Source organism: Haliotis asinina, chromosome 4, assembly GCF_037392515.1.
Source record: "Haliotis asinina isolate JCU_RB_2024 chromosome 4, JCU_Hal_asi_v2, whole genome shotgun sequence".
Classification (NCBI taxonomy): Eukaryota; Metazoa; Mollusca; class Gastropoda; order Lepetellida; family Haliotidae; genus Haliotis; species Haliotis asinina.
Window position 1 is genome coordinate 71,464,465 of NC_090283.1, and position 21,046 is coordinate 71,485,510.

The 21,046-nt window shown below is 42.5% G+C and overlaps 1 protein-coding gene across 1 annotated transcript in view; it reads right to left on the reverse strand.

Moving 5' to 3' along the window:
- The window catches only part of LOC137282704 (protein O-mannosyl-transferase TMTC4-like), a 32,071-nt gene extending 14,324 nt beyond the window's left edge, over positions 1 to 17,747 (reverse strand). Inside the window, exons 1-5 of the mRNA XM_067814492.1 lie at positions 17,680 to 17,747; positions 15,505 to 15,831; positions 14,570 to 14,789; positions 2,186 to 2,273; positions 258 to 370 (exon numbers count right to left, since the gene is read on the reverse strand). Coding sequence (XP_067670593.1) covers positions 258 to 370; positions 2,186 to 2,273; positions 14,570 to 14,789; positions 15,505 to 15,818 — 735 coding nt within the window. The 5' untranslated portion in view covers positions 15,819 to 15,831; positions 17,680 to 17,747. The remainder of the gene's footprint in view (positions 1 to 257; positions 371 to 2,185; positions 2,274 to 14,569; positions 14,790 to 15,504; positions 15,832 to 17,679) is intronic.
- Positions 17,748 to 21,046: the final 3,299 nt, after the last annotated feature.

Sequence of the window (21,046 nt, forward strand, 5' to 3'; positions counted from 1 at the left end):
AGGGAATCGAACACGGATCTTCGTCGCGACGTGTTAAGTCTTTAAGTCCCTTCGCTAGTCAAAGTAAACGTGAATAATTGTATGGCACTAATTGTAATTGCGTAACCAACGGATCCTCAAATATACGTTGAGCCCTACCTTTAAGTTCGTTATTTAAACACAGAATACGTTGCAGGGAATTCAAACGCTCTGCGTTACATAGAAATTTGGTCAAAATTATAACTGATGTCGTTGTTACTGTTAATAAGAGTACTCACTATGACAGTGATGCCCTGCTCCTTACAGAACGTGGACACTGCACACAGACACATACTGGCCAATATAGACACCAGGGAAAAGGACTCGGGACGGTAAGTGACCATGCTTGAGGCTAAAATAAAAAACATACCAGAATCAATACATTCAGTCTATAGCAGAACACGCTGGAAATGTAAAGTGATTAATAATTTTGTATTGTGATCGAACTTATACATGCATTTTATGTCTGCTTCAGTCAGAATTTCCTCCATGACATCAACTTGTCAACAGTTGTCAATACCTTTAATCAGTACTGTATTTAAAAGTTACCAAATATTGGACTGAATTTCAAAAGTGAAAATTTAGGTTTAAATGTAATCACTTCCCATTGTCTAAAATTTAGAAGCGGGAAGAAAAACGACCCTGTATTGACAGACGATATTGATAACTGATTGTCGCGAATGTCTGCAAGAGATTATGTGGAACAATGCAACAGTTATTCACTTCTTTAATCATGCCGTTTACACAAGTGGAATTAGTTTCTGGCGATAGTCAATACAGTCTGCATTAACGTTACATGTACAAAATGATCGAAAGGTATCTAGATCAGATGATCAGTAAATGATGTTCAATGTGGTTATCGCAACTGATTTTCAATAATCAATCTGCAGGAAAGTCTCCAACTATTCAGCACATATGCTAATAAGTATCTTAATGGCCCGTGTTTGTAAAGCGTTGAAAACTTCATTTGATTGGTTGGTTTGTTGTTTAACGCGACACACGGCAATATTCCACGGCAATATTTGGTGTGTATTTTAACGCCACGCTCAGCAATATCGTTGCAGTATGCAGTCTGAGGTCATCAAACGACGATGTCGTATTGGCCATACTCGATATACTCACAAATATTTGTTAAGAGGTGAAGATCCTCCGTTTTGTATCCACTGTGATGAGAGAGTGACGGTCAAGCATATCCTGCTTGACTGTGTTGAATTCCCCATCACAAAAAATAAATATTTTACTGTTTAAACAGTTAAGGATCTTTTTTTCACACTGTTAGTTCTCATTTAATTATTATTTTGCGAAAGGATGTTGATTTCATTGATGAAATCTGATTAATATGTTCTGTAAACAGATGTATTTCAATGAGTAGTAGGTTAGATTAGTAACTTCTATTGTTAGTGGCAATATCCTCTTATGGGGAACTGTAAAAATAATGTCTTCCTGAGAGGGTACGTAAGTCCTACAACTGTCAAAGTCTATTTCGCTCTACAGGATTTCCAATCGTAGAACATTTGTTGCTTTACTGTCACTGACTACCAGTGCCATCTTCTGTGGCTGAAGGGAAGATATACATCCAGCATGGGCCCATGCAGGTAGCCAAAGTACTGTAAGACCCCACAGTCCCTAGATTGGTGGTCTACTCTCAGTTGTTGGCGATCGCCAGTCCTTTTTTATATTGTGTTGTCCTAATTTGTCTTATTTTAAAGAAATGTGCTACTGTTATTTCATGATTTTGTGATATTCAAGTCGAATTTACTCTTTGTCGAACCTGTCATCCACAGGTTTTTATAATTTACCATAATTTACTATGTAACACAGTTAAATGTTCTCGTCACAATATGCCTGAAATATTACTTGACGTTACATCTTAACTCACTCACTTACTGAAAATAATCGAGTCTTGTCTAGACAATCCAGTGATCAACAGCATGAACACCGATCTTGGCAATTAGGATACGGTAACATGCCAAGTCAGTAAGCCTTGAAATTCTAATTCTAAATCAGATCTTCACAAGTCCTGGCGGTTTGACATTTCAGTTGGTTTCAATACCTTACTGTCATCAAGTATGTCGTTAAATGCAACATTACATAACAAGTAAGTGTCGTTGGGCTTGAAAACAAAATCAAGTTTTAAATGTCCGTCTGTCTCTCCAATACAACTTACATGAGCAGCAAGACCTAGCATACAAGAGGAATGCCATAAGACCAGCCAATGCACAAAGGAGATCTGCTCGACCAACGACCCCTGCAACCTAAAACAGTTAGAGAGTGTTAGATTCTTTTCAGGACTACCCTTTTGTGAAAAACCCGTAATGGTGCAGATAGTTATTTTTGAAAATGATTCTGTCACTGACACATGATACCATTTGGATCATCAGGCGATCAACCGATTTAATAAGTCCACAGCCACTATGCATATTTTATATTCATTCACACCCTATGTAACACTATCAATGGACCACATATCAAAGGTAACCTTCAGTAGCAATATGTAATTAACGATTTATAAATCTGACATGATTCAATAAAAATGGTTCGAACTTCTGTCATCTGTCACACTTATTCATATGTGTTGTCTATTCATTTCTATATTCCATTTGGTTTTTTTTCGTTTTACGCCGCACTCAGCAACATTCCAGCTATAATGGCGGTAGTCTGTAAATAAGCGAGTCGGACCAGACAATCCAGTGATGAACAGCATGATCATCGATCTATGCATTTGTAATACGATGACATTTGTCAACCAAGTCAGCGGGACTGACCTAATGATCCCGTCAGTCGCCTTTAACTACAAGTATGTATTGTTGAAGACCAGCTCTGAACCGCATCTCCACGGGTGTGCTTGTTTTGAAAAAAACAACTCATGGGTGTACCACATATACTTCCTGGACCGCATCTCCACGGGTATGATTGTTTTGAAAAACACATGGGTGTACTACATATACTTCCTGGAGAGCTAGACATACTTTGCACTCACACTTTCAGAATGGATGGGGTGCACAGCAAACAACACATGGGTGTACTACATATACTTCCTGGAGAGCTAGACATACTTTGCACTCACACTTTCAGAATGGATGGGGTGCACAGCAAACAACACATGGGTGTACTACATATACTTCCTGGACAGCTAGACATACTTTGCACTCACACTTTCAGTATGGATGGGGTGCACAACAAACAACACATGGGTGTACTACATATACTTCCTGGTCAGCTAGACATACTTTGCACTCACACTTTCAGTATGGATGGGGTGCACAGCAAACAACACATGGGTGTACTACATATACTTCCTCGTCAGCTAGACATACTTTGCACTCACACTTTCAGTATGGATGGGGTGCACAGCAAACAACTCATGGGTGTACCACATATACTTCCTGGACAGCTAGACATACCTTGCACTCACACTTTCAGTATGGATGGGGTGCACAGCAAACAACACATGGGTGTACTACATATACTTCCTGGACAGCTAGACATACTTTGCACTCACACTTTCAGTATGGATGGGGTGCACAGCAAACAACACATGGGTGTACTACATATACTTCCTCGTCAGCTAGACATACTTTGCACTCACACTTTCAGTATGGATGGGGTGCACAGCAAACAACTCATGGGTGTACCACATATACTTCCTGGACAGCTAGACATACTTTGCACTCACACTTTCAGTATGGATGGGGTGCACAGCAAACAACACATGGGTGTACTACATATACTTCCTGGAGAGCTAGACATACTTTGCACTCACACTTTCAGAATGGATGGGGTGCACAGCAAACAACACATGGGTGTACTACATATACTTCCTGGACAGCTAGACATACTTTGCACTCACACTTTCAGTATGGATGGGGTGCACAGCAAACAACACATGGGTGTACTACATATACTTCCTGGACAGCTAGACATACTTTGCACTCACACTTTCAGTATGGATGGGGTGCACAACAAACAACACATGGGTGTACTACATATACTTCCTGGACAGCTAGACATACTTTGCACTCACACTTTCAGAATGGATGGCGTGCACAGCAAACAACTCATGGGTGCACTACATATACTTCCTGGACAGCTAGACATACTTTGCACTCACACTTTCAGAATGGATGGGGTGCACAGCAAACAACTCATGGGTGTACTACATATACTTCCTGGACAGCTAGACATACTTTGCACTCACACTTTCAGTATGGATGGGGTGCACAGCAAACAACTCATGGGTGTACTACATATACTTCCTGGACAGCTAGACATACTTTGCACTCACATTTTCAGAATGGATGGGGTGCACAACAAACAACTCATGGGTGTACTACATATACTTCCTGGACAGCTAGACATACTTTGCACTCACACTTTCAGTATGGATGGGGTGCACAGCAAACAACTCATGGGTGTACTACATATACTTCCTGTACAGCTAGACATACTTTGCACTCACACTTTCAGAATGGATGGGGTGCACAACAAACAACTCATGGGTGTACTACATATACTTCCTGGACAGCTAGACATACTTTGCACTCACACTTTCAGAATGGATGGGGTGCACAGCAAACAACACATGGGTGTACTACATATACTTCCTGGACAGCTAGACATACTTTGCACTCACACTTTCAGTATGGATGGGGTGCACAGCAAACAACTCATGGGTGTACTACATATACTTCCTGGACAGCTAGACATACTTTGCACTCACACTTTCAGAATGGATGGCGTGCACAGCAAACAACACATGGGTGTACTACATATACTTCCTGGACAGCTAGACATACTTTGCACTCACACTTTCAGTATGGATGGGGTGCACAACAAACAACACATGGGTGTACTACATATACTTCCTGGAGAGCTAGACATACTTTGCACTCACACTTTCAGTATGGATGGGGTGCACAGCAAACAACTCATGGGTGTACTACATATACTTCCTGGACAGCTAGACATACTTTGCACTCACACTTTCAGTATGGATGGGGTGCACAACAAACAACACATGGGTGTACTACATATACTTCCTGGAGAGCTAGACATACTTTGCACTCACACTTTCAGTATGGATGGGGTGCACAGCAAACAACTCATGGGTGTACTACATATACTTCCTGGAGAGCTAGACATACTTTGCACTCACACTTTCAGTATGGATGGGGTGCACAACAAACAACACATGGGTGTACTACATATACTTCCTGGACAGCTAGACATACTTTGCACTCACACTTTCAGAATGGATGGGGTGCACAGCAAACAACTCATGGGTGTACTACATATACTTCCTGGACAGCTAGACATACTTTGCACTCACACTTTCAGAATGGATGGGGTGCACAACAAACAACTCATGGGTGTACTACATATACTTCCTGGACAGCTAGACATACTTTGCACTCACACTTTCAGTATGGATGGGGTGCACAACAAACAACTCATGGGTGTACTACATATACTTCCTGGACAGCTAGACATACTTTGCACTCACACTTTCAGAATGGATGGGGTGCACAGCAAACAACTCATGGGTGTACTACATATACTTCCTGGACAGCTAGACATACTTTGCACTCACACTTTCAGAATGGATGGGGTGCACAGCAAACAACTCATGGGTGTACTACATATACTTCCTGGAGAGCTAGACATACTTTGCACTCACACTTTCAGAATGGATGGGGTGCACAACAAACAACTCATGGGTGTACTACATATACTTCCTGGACAGCTAGACATACTTTGCACTCACACTTTCAGAATGGATGGGGTGCACAGCAAACAACTCATGGGTGTACTACATATACTTCCTGGAGAGCTAGACATACTTTGCACTCACACTTTCAGAATGGATGGGGTGCACAACAAACAACTCATGGGTGTACTAAATATACTTCCTGGACAGCTAGACATACTTTGCACTCACACTTTCAGAATGGATGGGGTGCACAGCAAACAACTCATGGGTGTACTACATATACTTCCTGGACAGCTAGACATACTTTGCACTCACACTTTCAGTATGGATGGGGTGCACAGCAAACAACTCATGGGTGTACTACATATACTTCCTGGACAGCTAGACATACTTTGCACTCACACTTTCAGAATGGATGGGGTGCACAACAAACAACTCATGGGTGTACTACATATACTTCCTGGACAGCTAGACATACTTTGCACTCACACTTTCAGAATGGATGGGGTGCACAGCAAACAACTCATGGGTGTACCACATATACTTCCTGGACAGCTAGACATACTTTGCACTCACACTTTCAGAATGGATGGGGTGCACAGCAAACAACTCATGGGTGTACTACATATACTTCCTGGACAGCTAGACATACTTTGCACTCACACTTTCAGAATGGATGGGGTGCACAGCAAACAACACATGGGTGTACCACATATACTTCCTGGACAGCTAGACATACTTTGCACTCACACTTTCAGAATGGATGGGGTGCACAACAAACAACTCATGGGTGTACCACATATACTTCCTGGACAGCTAGACATACTTTGCACTCACACTTTCAGAATGGATGGGGTGCACAGCAAACAACACATGGGTGTACCACATATACTTCCTGGACAGCTAGACATACTTTGCACTCACACTTTCAGAATGGATGGGGTGCACAACAAACAACTCATGGGTGTACTACATATACTTCCTGGACAGCTAGACATACTTTGCACTCACACTTTCAGTATGGATGGGGTGCACAACAAACAACACATGGGTGTACTACATATACTTCCTGGACAGCTAGACATACTTTGCACTCACACTTTCAGAATGGATGGGGTGCACAGCAAACAACTCATGGGTGTACCACATATACTTCCTGGACAGCTAGACATACTTTGCACTCACACTTTCAGAATGGATGGGGTGCACAACAAACAACACATGGGTGTACCACATATACTTCCTGGACAGCTAGACATACTTTGCACTCACACTTTCAGAATGGATGGCGTGCACAGCAAACAACACATGGGTGTACCACATATACTTCCTGGACAGCTAGACATACTTTGCACTCACACTTTCAGAATGGATGGGGTGCACAACAAACAACACATGGGTGTACTACATATACTTCCTGGACAGCTAGACATACTTTGCACTCACACTTTCAGTATGGATGGGGTGCACAACAAACAACACATGGGTGTACTACATATACTTCCTGGACAGCTAGACATACTTTGCACTCACACTTTCAGAATGGATGGGGTGCACAGCAAACAACTCATGGGTGTACCACATATACTTCCTGGACAGCTAGACATACTTTGCACTCACACTTTCAGAATGGATGGGGTGCACAACAAACAACACATGGGTGTACTACATATACTTCCTGGACAGCTAGACATACTTTGCACTCACACTTTCAGAATGGATGGGGTGCACAGCAAACAACTCATGGGTGTACTACATATACTTCCTGGACAGCTAGACATACTTTGCACTCACACTTTCAGTATGGATGGGGTGCACAACAAACAACACATGGGTGTACTACATATACTTCCTGTACAGCTAGACATACTTTGCACTCACACTTTCAGAATGGATGGGGTGCACAGCAAACAACACATGGGTGTACTACATATACTTCCTGGACAGCTAGACATACTTTGCACTCACACTTTCAGTATCGATGGGGTGCACAGCAAACAACACATGGGTGTACTACATATACTTCCTGGACAGCTAGACATACTTTGCACTCACACTTTCAGAATGGATGGGGTGCACAGCAAACAACACATGGGTGTACTACATATACTTCCTGGACAGCTAGACATACTTTGCACTCACACTTTCAGAATGGATGGGGTGCACAGCAAACAACACATGGGTGTACTACATATACTTCCTCGTCAGCTAGACATACTTTGCACTCACACTTTCAGTATGGATGGGGTGCACAGCAAACAACTCATGGGTGTACCACATATACTTCCTGGACAGCTAGACATACTTTGCACTCACACTTTCAGAATGGATGGGGTGCACAACAAACAACACATGGGTGTACCACATATACTTCCTGGACAGCTAGACATACTTTGCACTCACACTTTCAGAATGGATGGGGTGCACAGCAAACAACACATGGGTGTACCACATATACTTCCTGGACAGCTAGACATACTTTGCACTCACACTTTCAGAATGGATGGGGTGCACAACAAACAACACATGGGTGTACTACATATACTTCCTGGACAGCTAGACATACTTTGCACTCACACTTTCAGTATGGATGGGGTGCACAGCAAACAACACATGGGTGTACTACATATACTTCCTGGACAGCTAGACATACTTTGCACTCACACTTTCAGTATGGATGGGGTGCACAACAAACAACTCATGGGTGTACTACATATACTTCCTGGACAGCTAGACATACTTTGCACTCACACTTTCAGTATGGATGGGGTGCACAACAAACAACTCATGGGTGTACTACATATACTTCCTGGACAGCTAGACATACTTTGCACTCACACTTTCAGAATGGATGGGGTGCACAGCAAACAACACATGGGTGTACCACATATACTTCCTGGACAGCTAGACATACTTTGCACTCACACTTTCAGAATGGATGGGGTGCACAGCAAACAACTCATGGGTGTACTACATATACTTCCTGGACAGCTAGACATACTTTGCACTCACACTTTCAGTATGGATGGGGTGCACAACAAACAACTCATGGGTGTACCACATATACTTCCTGGACAGCTAGACATACTTTGCACTCACACTTTCAGTATGGATGGGGTGCACAGCAAACAACTCATGGGTGTACTACATATACTTCCTGGACAGCTAGACATACTTTTCACTCACACTTTCAGTATGGATGGGGTGCACAACAAACAACTCATGGGTGTACCACATATACTTCCTGGACAGCTAGACATACTTTGCACTCACACTTTCAGTATGGATGGGGTGCACAGCAAACAACACATGGGTGTACTACATATACTTCCTGTACAGCTAGACATACTTTGCACTCACACTTTCAGAATGGATGGGGTGCACAGCAAACAACTCATGGGTGCACTACATATACTTCCTGGACAGCTAGACATACTTTGCACTCACACTTTCAGTATGGATGGGGTGCACAGCAAACAACTCATGGGTGTACTACATATACTTCCTGGACAGCTAGACATACTTTGCACTCACACTTTCAGAATGGATGGGGTGCACAGCAAACAACTCATGGGTGTACTACATATACTTCCTGGACAGCTAGACATACTTTGCACTCACACTTTCAGTATGGATGGGGTGCACAGCAAACAACTCATGGGTGTACTACATATACTTCCTGGACAGCTAGACATACTTTGCACTCACACTTTCAGAATGGATGGGGTGCACAGCAAACAACTCATGGGTGTACCACATATACTTCCTGGACAGCTAGACATACTTTGCACTCACACTTTCAGAATGGATGGGGTGCACAGCAAACAACTCATGGGTGTACTACATATACTTCCTGGACAGCTAGACATACTTTGCACTCACACTTTCAGTATGGATGGGGTGCACAGCAAACAACTCATGGGTGTACTACATATACTTCCTGGACAGCTGGACATACTTTGCACTCACACTTTCAGAATGGATGGGGTGCACAACAAACAACTCATGGGTGTACTACATATACTTCCTGGACAGCTAGACATACTTTGCACTCACACTTTCAGAATGGATGGGGTGCACAGCAAACAACTCATGGGTGTACCACATATACTTCCTGGACAGCTTGACATTCTTTGCACTCACACTTTCAGTATGGATGGGGTGCACAGCAAACAACACATGGGTGTACCACATATACTTCCTGGACAGCTAGACATACTTTGCACTCACACTTTCAGAATGGATGGGGTGCACAGCAAACAACTCATGGGTGTACTACATATACTTCCTGGACAGCTAGACATACTTTGCACTCACACTTTCAGAATGGATGGGGTGCACAACAAACAACTCATGGGTGTACCACATATACTTCCTGGACAGCTAGACATACTTTGCACTCACACTTTCAGAATGGATGGGGTGCACAACAAACAACTCATGGGTGTACTACATATACTTCCTGGACAGCTAGACTTACTTTGCACTCACACTTTCAGTATGGATGGGGTGCACAACAAACAAGACATGGGTGTACTACATATACTTCCTGGAGAGCTAGACATACTTTGCACTCACACTTTCAGAATGGATGGGGTGCACAGCAAACAACACATGGGTGTACCACATATACTTCCTGGACAGCTAGACATACTTTGCACTCACACTTTCAGAATGGATGGGGTGCACAACAAACAACTCATGGGTGTACCACATATACTTCCTCGTCAGCTAGACATACTTTGCACTCACACTTTCAGAATGGATGGGGTGCACAGCAAACAACTCATGGGTGTACCACATATACTTCCTGGACAGCTAGACATACTTTGCACTCACACTTTCAGAATGGATGGGGTTCACAACAAACAACACATGGGTGTACCACATATACTTCCTGGACAGCTAGACATACTTTGCACTCACACTTTCAGAATGGATGGGGTGCACAGCAAACAACTCATGGGTGTACCACATATACTTCCTGGACAGCTAGACATACTTTGCACTCACACTTTCAGAATGGATGGGGTGCACAGCAAACAACTCATGGGTGCACTACATATACTTCCTGGACAGCTAGACATACTTTGCACTCACACTTTCAGAATGGATGGGGTGCACAGCAAACAACACATGGGTGTACTACATATACTTCCTGGACAGCTAGACATACTTTGCACTCACACTTTCAGAATGGATGGGGTGCACAGCAAACAACACATGGGTGTACTACATATACTTCCTGGACAGCTAGACATACTTTGCACTCACACTTTCAGAATGGATGGGGTGCACAGCAAACAACACATGGGTGTACTACATATACTTCCTCGTCAGCTAGACATACTTTGCACTCACACTTTCAGTATGGATGGGGTGCACAGCAAACAACTCATGGGTGTACCACATATACTTCCTGGACAGCTAGACATACTTTGCACTCACACTTTCAGAATGGATGGGGTGCACAGCAAACAACACATGGGTGTACTACATATACTTCCTGGACAGCTAGACATACTTTGCACTCACACTTTCAGAATGGATGGGGTGCACAGCAAACAACACATGGGTGTACTACATATACTTCCTCGTCAGCTAGACATACTTTGCACTCACACTTTCAGTATGGATGGGGTGCACAGCAAACAACTCATGGGTGTACCACATATACTTCCTGGACAGCTAGACATACTTTGCACTCACACTTTCAGTATGGATGGGGTGCACAGCAAACAACACATGGGTGTACTACATATACTTCCTGGACAGCTAGACATACTTTGCACTCACACTTTCAGTATGGATGGGGTGCACAGCAAACAACACATGGGTGTACTACATATACTTCCTGGACAGCTAGACATACTTTGCACTCACACTTTCAGTATGGATGGGGTGCACAACAAACAACTCATGGGTGTACTACATATACTTCCTGGACAGCTAGACATACTTTGCACTCACACTTTCAGAATGGATGGGGTGCACAACAAACAACTCATGGGTGTACCACATATACTTCCTGGACAGCTAGACATACTTTGCACTCACACTTTCAGAATGGATGGGGTGCACAACAAACAACTCATGGGTGTACCACATATACTTCCTGGACAGCTAGACATACTTTGCACTCACACTTTCAGTATGGATGGGGTGCACAGCAAACAACACATGGGTGTACTACATATACTTCCTGGACAGCTAGACATACTTTGCACTCACACTTTCAGTATGGATGGGGTGCACAACAAACAACTCATGGGTGTACTACATATACTTCCTGGACAGCTAGACATACTTTGCACTCACACTTTCAGAATAGATGGGGTGCACAACAAACAACTCATGGGTGTACCACATATACTTCCTGGACAGCTAGACATACTTTGCACTCACACTTTCAGAATGGATGGGGTGCACAACAAACAACTCATGGGTGTACTACATATACTTCCTGGACAGCTAGACATACTTTGCACTCACACTTTCAGAATGGATGGGGTGCACAACAAACAACTCATGGGTGTACCACATATACTTCCTGGACAGCTAGACATACTTTGCACTCACACTTTCAGTATGGATGGGGTGCACAACAAACAACTCATGGGTGTACTACATATACTTCCTGGACAGCTAGACATACTTTGCACTCACACTTTCAGAATGGATGGGGTGCACAGCAAACAACTCATGGGTGCACTACATATACTTCCTGGACAGCTAGACATACTTTGCACTCACACTTTCAGAATGGATGGGGTGCACAGCAAACAACTCATGGGTGTACTACATATACTTCCTGGACAGCTAGACATACTTTGCACTCACACTTTCAGAATGGATGGGGTGCACAGCAAACAACACATGGGTGTACTACATATACTTCCTGGACAGCTAGACATACTTTGCACTCACACTTTCAGTATGGATGGGGTGCACAACAAACAACTCATGGGTGTACTACATATACTTCCTGGACAGCTAGACATACTTTGCACTCACACTTTCAGAATAGATGGGGTGCACAACAAACAACTCATGGGTGTACCACATATACTTCCTGGACAGCTAGACATACTTTGCACTCACACTTTCAGAATGGATGGGGTGCACAACAAACAACTCATGGGTGTACTACATATACTTCCTGGACAGCTAGACATACTTTGCACTCACACTTTCAGAATGGATGGGGTGCACAACAAACAACTCATGGGTGTACCACATATACTTCCTGGACAGCTAGACATACTTTGCACTCACACTTTCAGTATGGATGGGGTGCACAACAAACAACTCATGGGTGTACTACATATACTTCCTGGACAGCTAGACATACTTTGCACTCACACTTTCAGAATGGATGGGGTGCACAGCAAACAACTCATGGGTGCACTACATATACTTCCTGGACAGCTAGACATACTTTGCACTCACACTTTCAGAATGGATGGGGTGCACAGCAAACAACTCATGGGTGTACTACATATACTTCCTGGACAGCTAGACATACTTTGCACTCACACTTTCAGAATGGATGGGGTGCACAGCAAACAACTCATGGGTGTACTACATATACTTCCTGGACAGCTAGACATACTTTGCACTCACACTTTCAGTATGGATGGGGTGCACAGCAAACAACACATGGGTGTACTACATATACTTCCTGGAGAGCTAGACATACTTTGCACTCACACTTTCAGAATGGATGGGGTGCACAGCAAACAACTCATGGGTGTACTACATATACTTCCTGGACAGCTAGACATACTTTGCACTCACACTTTCAGTATGGATGGGGTGCACAGCAAACAACTCATGGGTGTACTACATATACTTCCTGGACAGCTAGACATACTTTGCACTCACACTTTCAGAATGGATGGGGTGCACAGCAAACAACTCATGGGTGTACTACATATACTTCCTGGACAGCTAGACATACTTTGCACTCACACTTTCAGAATGGATGGGGTGCACAGCAAACAACACATGGGTGTACCACATATACTTCCTGGACAGCTAGACATACTTTGCACTCACACTTTCAGAATGGATGGGGTGCACAGCAAACAACTCATGGGTGTACTACATATACTTCCTGGACAGCTAGACATACTTTGCACTCACACTTTCAGAATGGATGGGGTGCACAGCAAACAACTCATGGGTGTACTACATATACTTCCTGGACAGCTAGACATACTTTGCACTCACACTTTCAGTATGGATGGGGTGCACAGCAAACAACACATGGGTGTACCACATATACTTCCTGGACAGCTAGACATACTTTGCACTCACACTTTCAGAATGGATGGGGTGCACAACAAACAACTCATGGGTGTACTACATATACTTCCTGGACAGCTAGACATACTTTGCACTCACACTTTCAGAATGGATGGGGTGCACAACAAACAACTCATGGGTGTACCACATATACTTCCTGGACAGCTAGACATACTTTGCACTCACACTTTCAGTATGGATGGGGTGCACAGCAAACAACACATGGGTGTACTACATATACTTCCTGGACAGCTAGACATACTTTGCACTCACACTTTCAGTATGGATGGGGTGCACAGCAAACAACACATGGGTGTACTACATATACTTCCTGGACAGCTAGACATACTTTGCACTCACATTTTCAGAATGGATGGGGTGCACAACAAACAACACATGGGTGTACCACATATACTTCCTGGACAGCTAGACATACTTTGCACTCACACTTTCAGAATGGATGGGGTGCACAGCAAACAACTCATGGGTGAACTACATATACTTCCTGGACAGCTAGACATACTTTGCACTCACACTTTCAGAATGGATGGGGTGCACAGCAAACAACACAGCACATAGCAGAGCAGCTCGGGGTGAGGCAAACACCGGCCTGGCAGTTTTCTGATCCACCTGGTAACCAGACATGAGGACAGAGAATACTGCCAGGAAGATGACCGACACCACGCCGTGCAGGACGACGTTGACAAAGTGGAAACCCTGGGGATGGAAACCACCTGCCCATGCGTAGTTCCACCTGAAATGAAACACCAGAGAAGTAGGTCATGAGGATCGTTTGTCCATTTGATAGGGTAAGGGTGGACCCAAACGGCCCAACTGCTTGGCTACTCAGACCCCGAGAATAGAAACCATGTGGGGTGGCAGTCAGAGATTCATGCACAGTGTGAAGTTGTTAACTTGCGACTTGCGGGTCGGGAAGGGGAGACGCATTATACACGGGGTATAAGATCTTACGGTTTTTCCAGCTTTCAGTTTCCCCTGACGATGTCAACCGGCGTTTGATAGACATCTCGACACTTCCGGTATATGGCTGTGATCTATAAATAATCCAGTGGTCAACAGCATCGATCTACACAACTGAGATACGATGACATGTGTCAATAAAGTCAGCGAGTGTGACCATCTCATCCCGTTAGTCGACTTTTACGACAAGCATGGGTTGCTGACGACTAATTCTCACCCGGATCTTCACGGGGTATTTATTACTTGGAAAGACTATCCTAAAGAAACTGATATCCGACTAATGTTGTAATGAGTGTTTACGGTTTCACGAAGCTTTTAGCAAAATCACGGCGGGTTACACCAGAAATACTTCACACGAAGCCATGTGGGGAATCGAACCCGGGCCCTAGTGTGACAAAAAAGCACTTTAACCTCTAGGCTACTCCCACTTACCAATATTGTTGTAACGTGTGAATATTTGATTGTTTTGATTGTTTTGCAGATCTCACCTGAAGGTCATCACAGTGAGAGGTCTGTATGACTTGTGGCTTCTGTTGTCCAGCAGCTGACCCCAAAAGTCATGAGAAAATACATCAGCAAGCGGAGTCTCGGGTAACACGTCCCTGTTCTTGAGGATCGCCCGCTCGTCGTCAAATATCATGCCTGCATTAAGGCTGTTGACGAAACACAGGACAGAGAGACAGAAGACGAGAGCTGATGCCACAGAGAAGCTGAGTTTGGGTACCGGCAGAACATCATCCCACTGTAGATCCTGGAAGTGGGTCTTGGACGATCTACCTGGCCATCCATTCCTGCTTGCCATCGTCCTGAGTATTCTGCAGACAGTATGGTTGTCATCGTGTGACAGATTCACTAAACGGGTACACATTTCAGTCTATATATCCACACAAAAATACAATAAAGAAACAGGCTCACGCAGACATTTTCTACGGTTATGGCACTGGAAAACATATTAAAGATATTGGAGTTATGCAATTGGGTACGTGTATTCGGTGGAATTGAATAAGACATTGCATTACAATAGAATCTGTTATGACAGTTTTGGGAGCACAAAAAATGCTACTGACTGTCAAGGAGCGAGCGAGTTTTCTTTTTTCGTTTTACACTGCACTCAGCAATATTCCAGCTTTATATGGCGGCGTTTTGTAAGTAATCGAGTGTGAACCAGACAATGCAGTGATCAACAGCATGAGCATCGATCTACGCAACTGGCATACGATGACATGTGTCTACGAAGTAAGCTACACTGACCATCCAAGCCTTTGGCGAGGAGCATGGGTTAATGAAGGTCAATTCTAACCCGGATCTTCACTCTTAGAAATAACTATACTATAAAACAGTAAATAATCAATACTTCAAATAGAAAGAAAATTTTCAATAAATGTACCTTGAAATTCAAATCAATAGCACCTGTGATCAGTCGTGCTTATTGCCATACAGTAGGAAGTGAATATCGATGAATAGTACCAATAGCCTCGTATCACGATCTCATATTCCATATTTGTACCGATCACCACAGCCAGCCAGGCAATCAAACGATCGACTCGGCAAATCAGTGAGTAAGCATGCTGTTACACCTCTATTCATGCAAGAGCACGCCAGGGCCGGGGACACGAGAAACGGCTCCACACAAAACGAGCAGGTGCAGTTACTTTTAGCATATGCCACCGCCCAAACTTCGAGACGAAGAATAACTGACTGTGTACTACCAATGGAAATGTGTTATGTAGTATTCTGTCTCAAGGCACAGTAGTAGTAGGCTAATAGATATATGTTAACAAAACATTTCACAATTGAAATAGCAAGGCAACGTTTCAACGGTGCCCCCAACGTGAACAATCGATTTTTGATACTCGCTCTTAGTTTGAGAGTATGTCCACGTGCTCATATTGTAAATACAAGGCTGTGTCATTATGAATGGACGCAACAGCTGATGATATTGACCTGTATGGCGGCATGCTTCTCGCACACATTTCGTTGAGTGTGCAGTATGCAGAGTGAGTCGGGACTAATTTTGGCACATGCAGCGTGTTGAAACTGTATTGTGGGACATGTTCTTATAGTAATATATTTGGCCCGAATTTTAGGCCAACCCTAGGCCTGTCCTTGTTCGTGTCATAATGACAGAAAGATGCTTTTTCACTATAATGCAATAAGTTATCTAACACAATTCAAGAAAGAGTGAAAATAAAAGTTTACACCGGAATCAAAATCGTGCTAAAAAACAAAAAGGACAGTCGCAAACACATTAGTGTCATGGACACATCCTCTGCCATCGTATCACTGGATTGTCTGGTCCAGGCGTGAATATACACACACCTCCGTCATATTCATGAGTGTCCGTTCTACAAGCCTACACGTGTACACAATTGCTCAATGAATAATTCATTTATATGATTGTGGAAGAGGCTGTGTCGCGTATATCTAACTCTAAGTCAGTATCACACATGGCATGTATTACGTAACATAACTTATTTGTCTGTGTCCTTGGCTGTATACAATAACAAGCTTCCATATAATAGAGAAATACATTTCACCCCCAATCCGGTTTTGCTAGTATCATTTCGTATTTTATATGCAGATCAAGTATTTTGATATAAGATGTTATCTCTGGACAGTGGTCAATCTTGCGCGTATGGATTAAAGATAGGTAATTTACTTACGTTTGTCGAGTTTACAACTAACGTCTGATACATGAATTCCATCTGACATACTCGTGTAACTAATATCCACATGTTGCCACAAAATCGATGGATAACTCCGAGCTATTTCCGTAGCAGAGCCAGGAGTCAGGCTGCAAGGCAAAACATCAATTTCTGTTTTAACTTTTATTTCAAACCAATTAAGTTCATAATCATATGGAACCTGTAAGAAAAAGAAAGTAAAACGTTATCAATTATTCCATTTCTTTTAAAACTCAATGATGAAATTATGAATAATTCTATTTAGAAGATCCTACACAAATATTTTAAATAGTTATCCCTTGTGATGGAAAAATCAACACAGCCAGTAGAGCTCGGGTACCTCACCCCTATTACCCTACCCTGTCTTACCCGGATACCTACTATGTTTATTCTTGACATCAAATGTGAAAGTAATGGCGATACTTTCTTCAGCAGGAGGCTAAAGTTTCGACTTTTTCAATATCTTAAAAATGTATTATACTCAAAAGAAATGTCTGGATTATGTTTAAATTTTCAGAGTGAATACAAGCTTTTATGAAAGAATAAGATATTACATTGTTTAATCAATTAGCCACATGACCCAAATGAGTCTGAGTATTGAGACGGGTGCCCGGGTCCATCTCTTTACCAAGCCGTCCCAGCCCAGACAGCCAAGCAGGAGATGCCTGACCGTGATTCCCCGAGGCTTGATATGGAGGATTGTGTTAGGCACTTAGTACATCAGACATCAACCAACTACTGCAATACTGCTGAGTGCGGCGTCAGACATCAACCAACTACTGTATGTGTTTGGGTTGTATAGAAACAAATGATACATGCTTTCACAATTCAATGGTATTTTTGTAATTAACGTTTTAACGTGTCCAAACAATAACTCAACTACAACTACAGGTGCAGAGTGTGTTTGTTTTAAAATGAATGTTATCAGCCTGTTATGTTACTGTTAAAGGAGGAGATATCTTTAGGTATTTTATGGATCTGGTTTTTTGGGTAACTATAGGGAAGCACGACTGTAAGGTCATGAGATTTTACCCCAGCAGCTAAAAGAGTCCGCACCTCCACCTCTTCCCATGTCCCACCTTTCAAGTTCATACTGTGCCTGTTTCACCTCCGACGCAGTTGTATTTAATAACAACGAATAATATTATTGATACGGGAATAACGGAAACTAACCAACATCACCAGTAAGACGCGGAACGTTCCTGTTGATGGGGGTGTGTTTCAAGAAGGCGGGGAAGGCGGTCAGCGGAAAATAAACTAGACCAAGTTTGCGCGTAAATTGAACATGGAAAATTGTGTACAGTATATTGTGGCTTATAATCACGAACAGTTCAGCTCTTGCTGATAAAAATTAAGGAGGTTACCAAACAAAGAAGGAGGTTAACTTAAGGCTAAGTCTCTACTATATTCATGGTGTGGTTGTGAAACGTGCGGTGGGTGACGGTCGTGAGCTAGTCGGGATAGTCTGGAGTTTACACTTGTTTCATGAAGGTATTAGCATCGTAGAAAGGGCTGGGCTGTTGGGAAATAATGAGACCCTGGCCCTGCCAGTCTAATTTATTTGCTGTATAATGTACTTTGTATAGAATTGCAATTGCAGGTGGGTGGAATGAAAGTACCAGTCTTTGTGCCTATTTTGAGGGCTTTGTAATATGCGGAATTTAGTTGATCATTATCGATCATTAGAATGGAGGACGGCAGAAGCGCACTCCCGTGTAGACACGATAAATGTTTTGTAGATACGTTGGAAGGTTTGTTTATCTGCATCCACGTGAGTGTTCTCATTAGATTTAAATCGTTGCAACATTAGCTGAACGAAGTAGTGCTGGCAAATGAATCCATTTATTTGAGTCATCAAATGGAAACAAAATGGTTACACACTAGAAAAGTTACTTTAATACACGTGTCACCAATCGGTTTATTAAAACCTACGTGGCAATGTGTGAGGACTACATACATTTATGCATACATCCATCGTTTCGAGATAGGTAAATAAGTTTTTTAAGGCACTTTGCAGTCACAATTCTCAAACGGAAAGCCTCACACATCAACTGTCGGCATATGTCTGACTATGAAAGTGTCTAAAAATACTTGTAGCATGTATTGACTGATGTTATGCATGATACAGATCAAACTGTTGTTATTTACATAGTGATATGATGTGGTCACTTGACGTTATCCAACACGTGTCCTTATCTTGTGTTGAAATGCATACATATAACGAACCACGGTTATAACAAACAAAACAGCTGTACATGTCACTTGACGTTATCCAACACGTGTCCTTATCTTGTGTTGAAATGCATACATATAGCGAACCACGGTTATAACAAACAAAACAGCTGTCCCGTTTAGTTTATTATCAAAGTAGTTTACTGTATGTACCTTACACTCGTCTCATCAAATACTTTAAATTGTATATTTAACATGTATTCTGTTCCATACTTTTTTCACGCAAGGTTGGTCCTTCAGAAGTTATTTCCTTGACCAACGAGGAGTTCAAAACACTTGGGATCGAAACCTTTGGCGAAAGGACTAAGCTCAGACAATGTTGCAAAGATTTCATCTGTGGTAAAATTATCATATTAAAATGACTTAAATTTAAACTATGCGACATTGCAGTTATGTTTTCTCAAAATACGTCTATGTAGGAAAATAACTGAAGAAAGGGTGTGCACTGATATACATAATATGGTATGGTGTAGTAGATAGTTTCTTATATGTTACAAACGAATGTTTACATTCATGTTGAATGTGTTTAAGCAGTTTGGTGTTATTTCATCAGCAGAATCTATACCAGAGTCACCAATTGTCCAACGAGTGAAAATGTTTCAGTCAAAGAGGCGACGACAGGTATTCGTAGTATATCCCAGTATGTTCTCTGTTGTCTGTAAATGATATACACTCTATATAAGGAATTTTTTTACCCCTTGAGTAACAAGCATTTTTTCAGATTTAACTCATGTTAATTTTATACTCATTCTGAATTTCTGTACTATAGGCTCTTAGGTTATTAGCACATTATTTTGAAACTTTGATAACGTCATAAGTTCCATGGAACATACGATATAATATTTCAGAAGATATGTAATGGAATGTTCATTGTTTGTTTGTAGGGATCATGCAGGGCGGACAACAGAACTTTCAGAGGTGCGAACTCAGCAACAAAGAAAATCGAAATAGGACGGAAACACCAAATAACCGGCTCTTTCAAACTGATACCCGCAAGTAAGGGTGGGGGTTCCCATGATATTGATGCGGAGAAGGACCTCTCGCTGGCTGAGCTGAAAAACAAAATGTGCCAGCTGTACTTTCCAGACGGACAGAATACAGTTCAGCACTTACT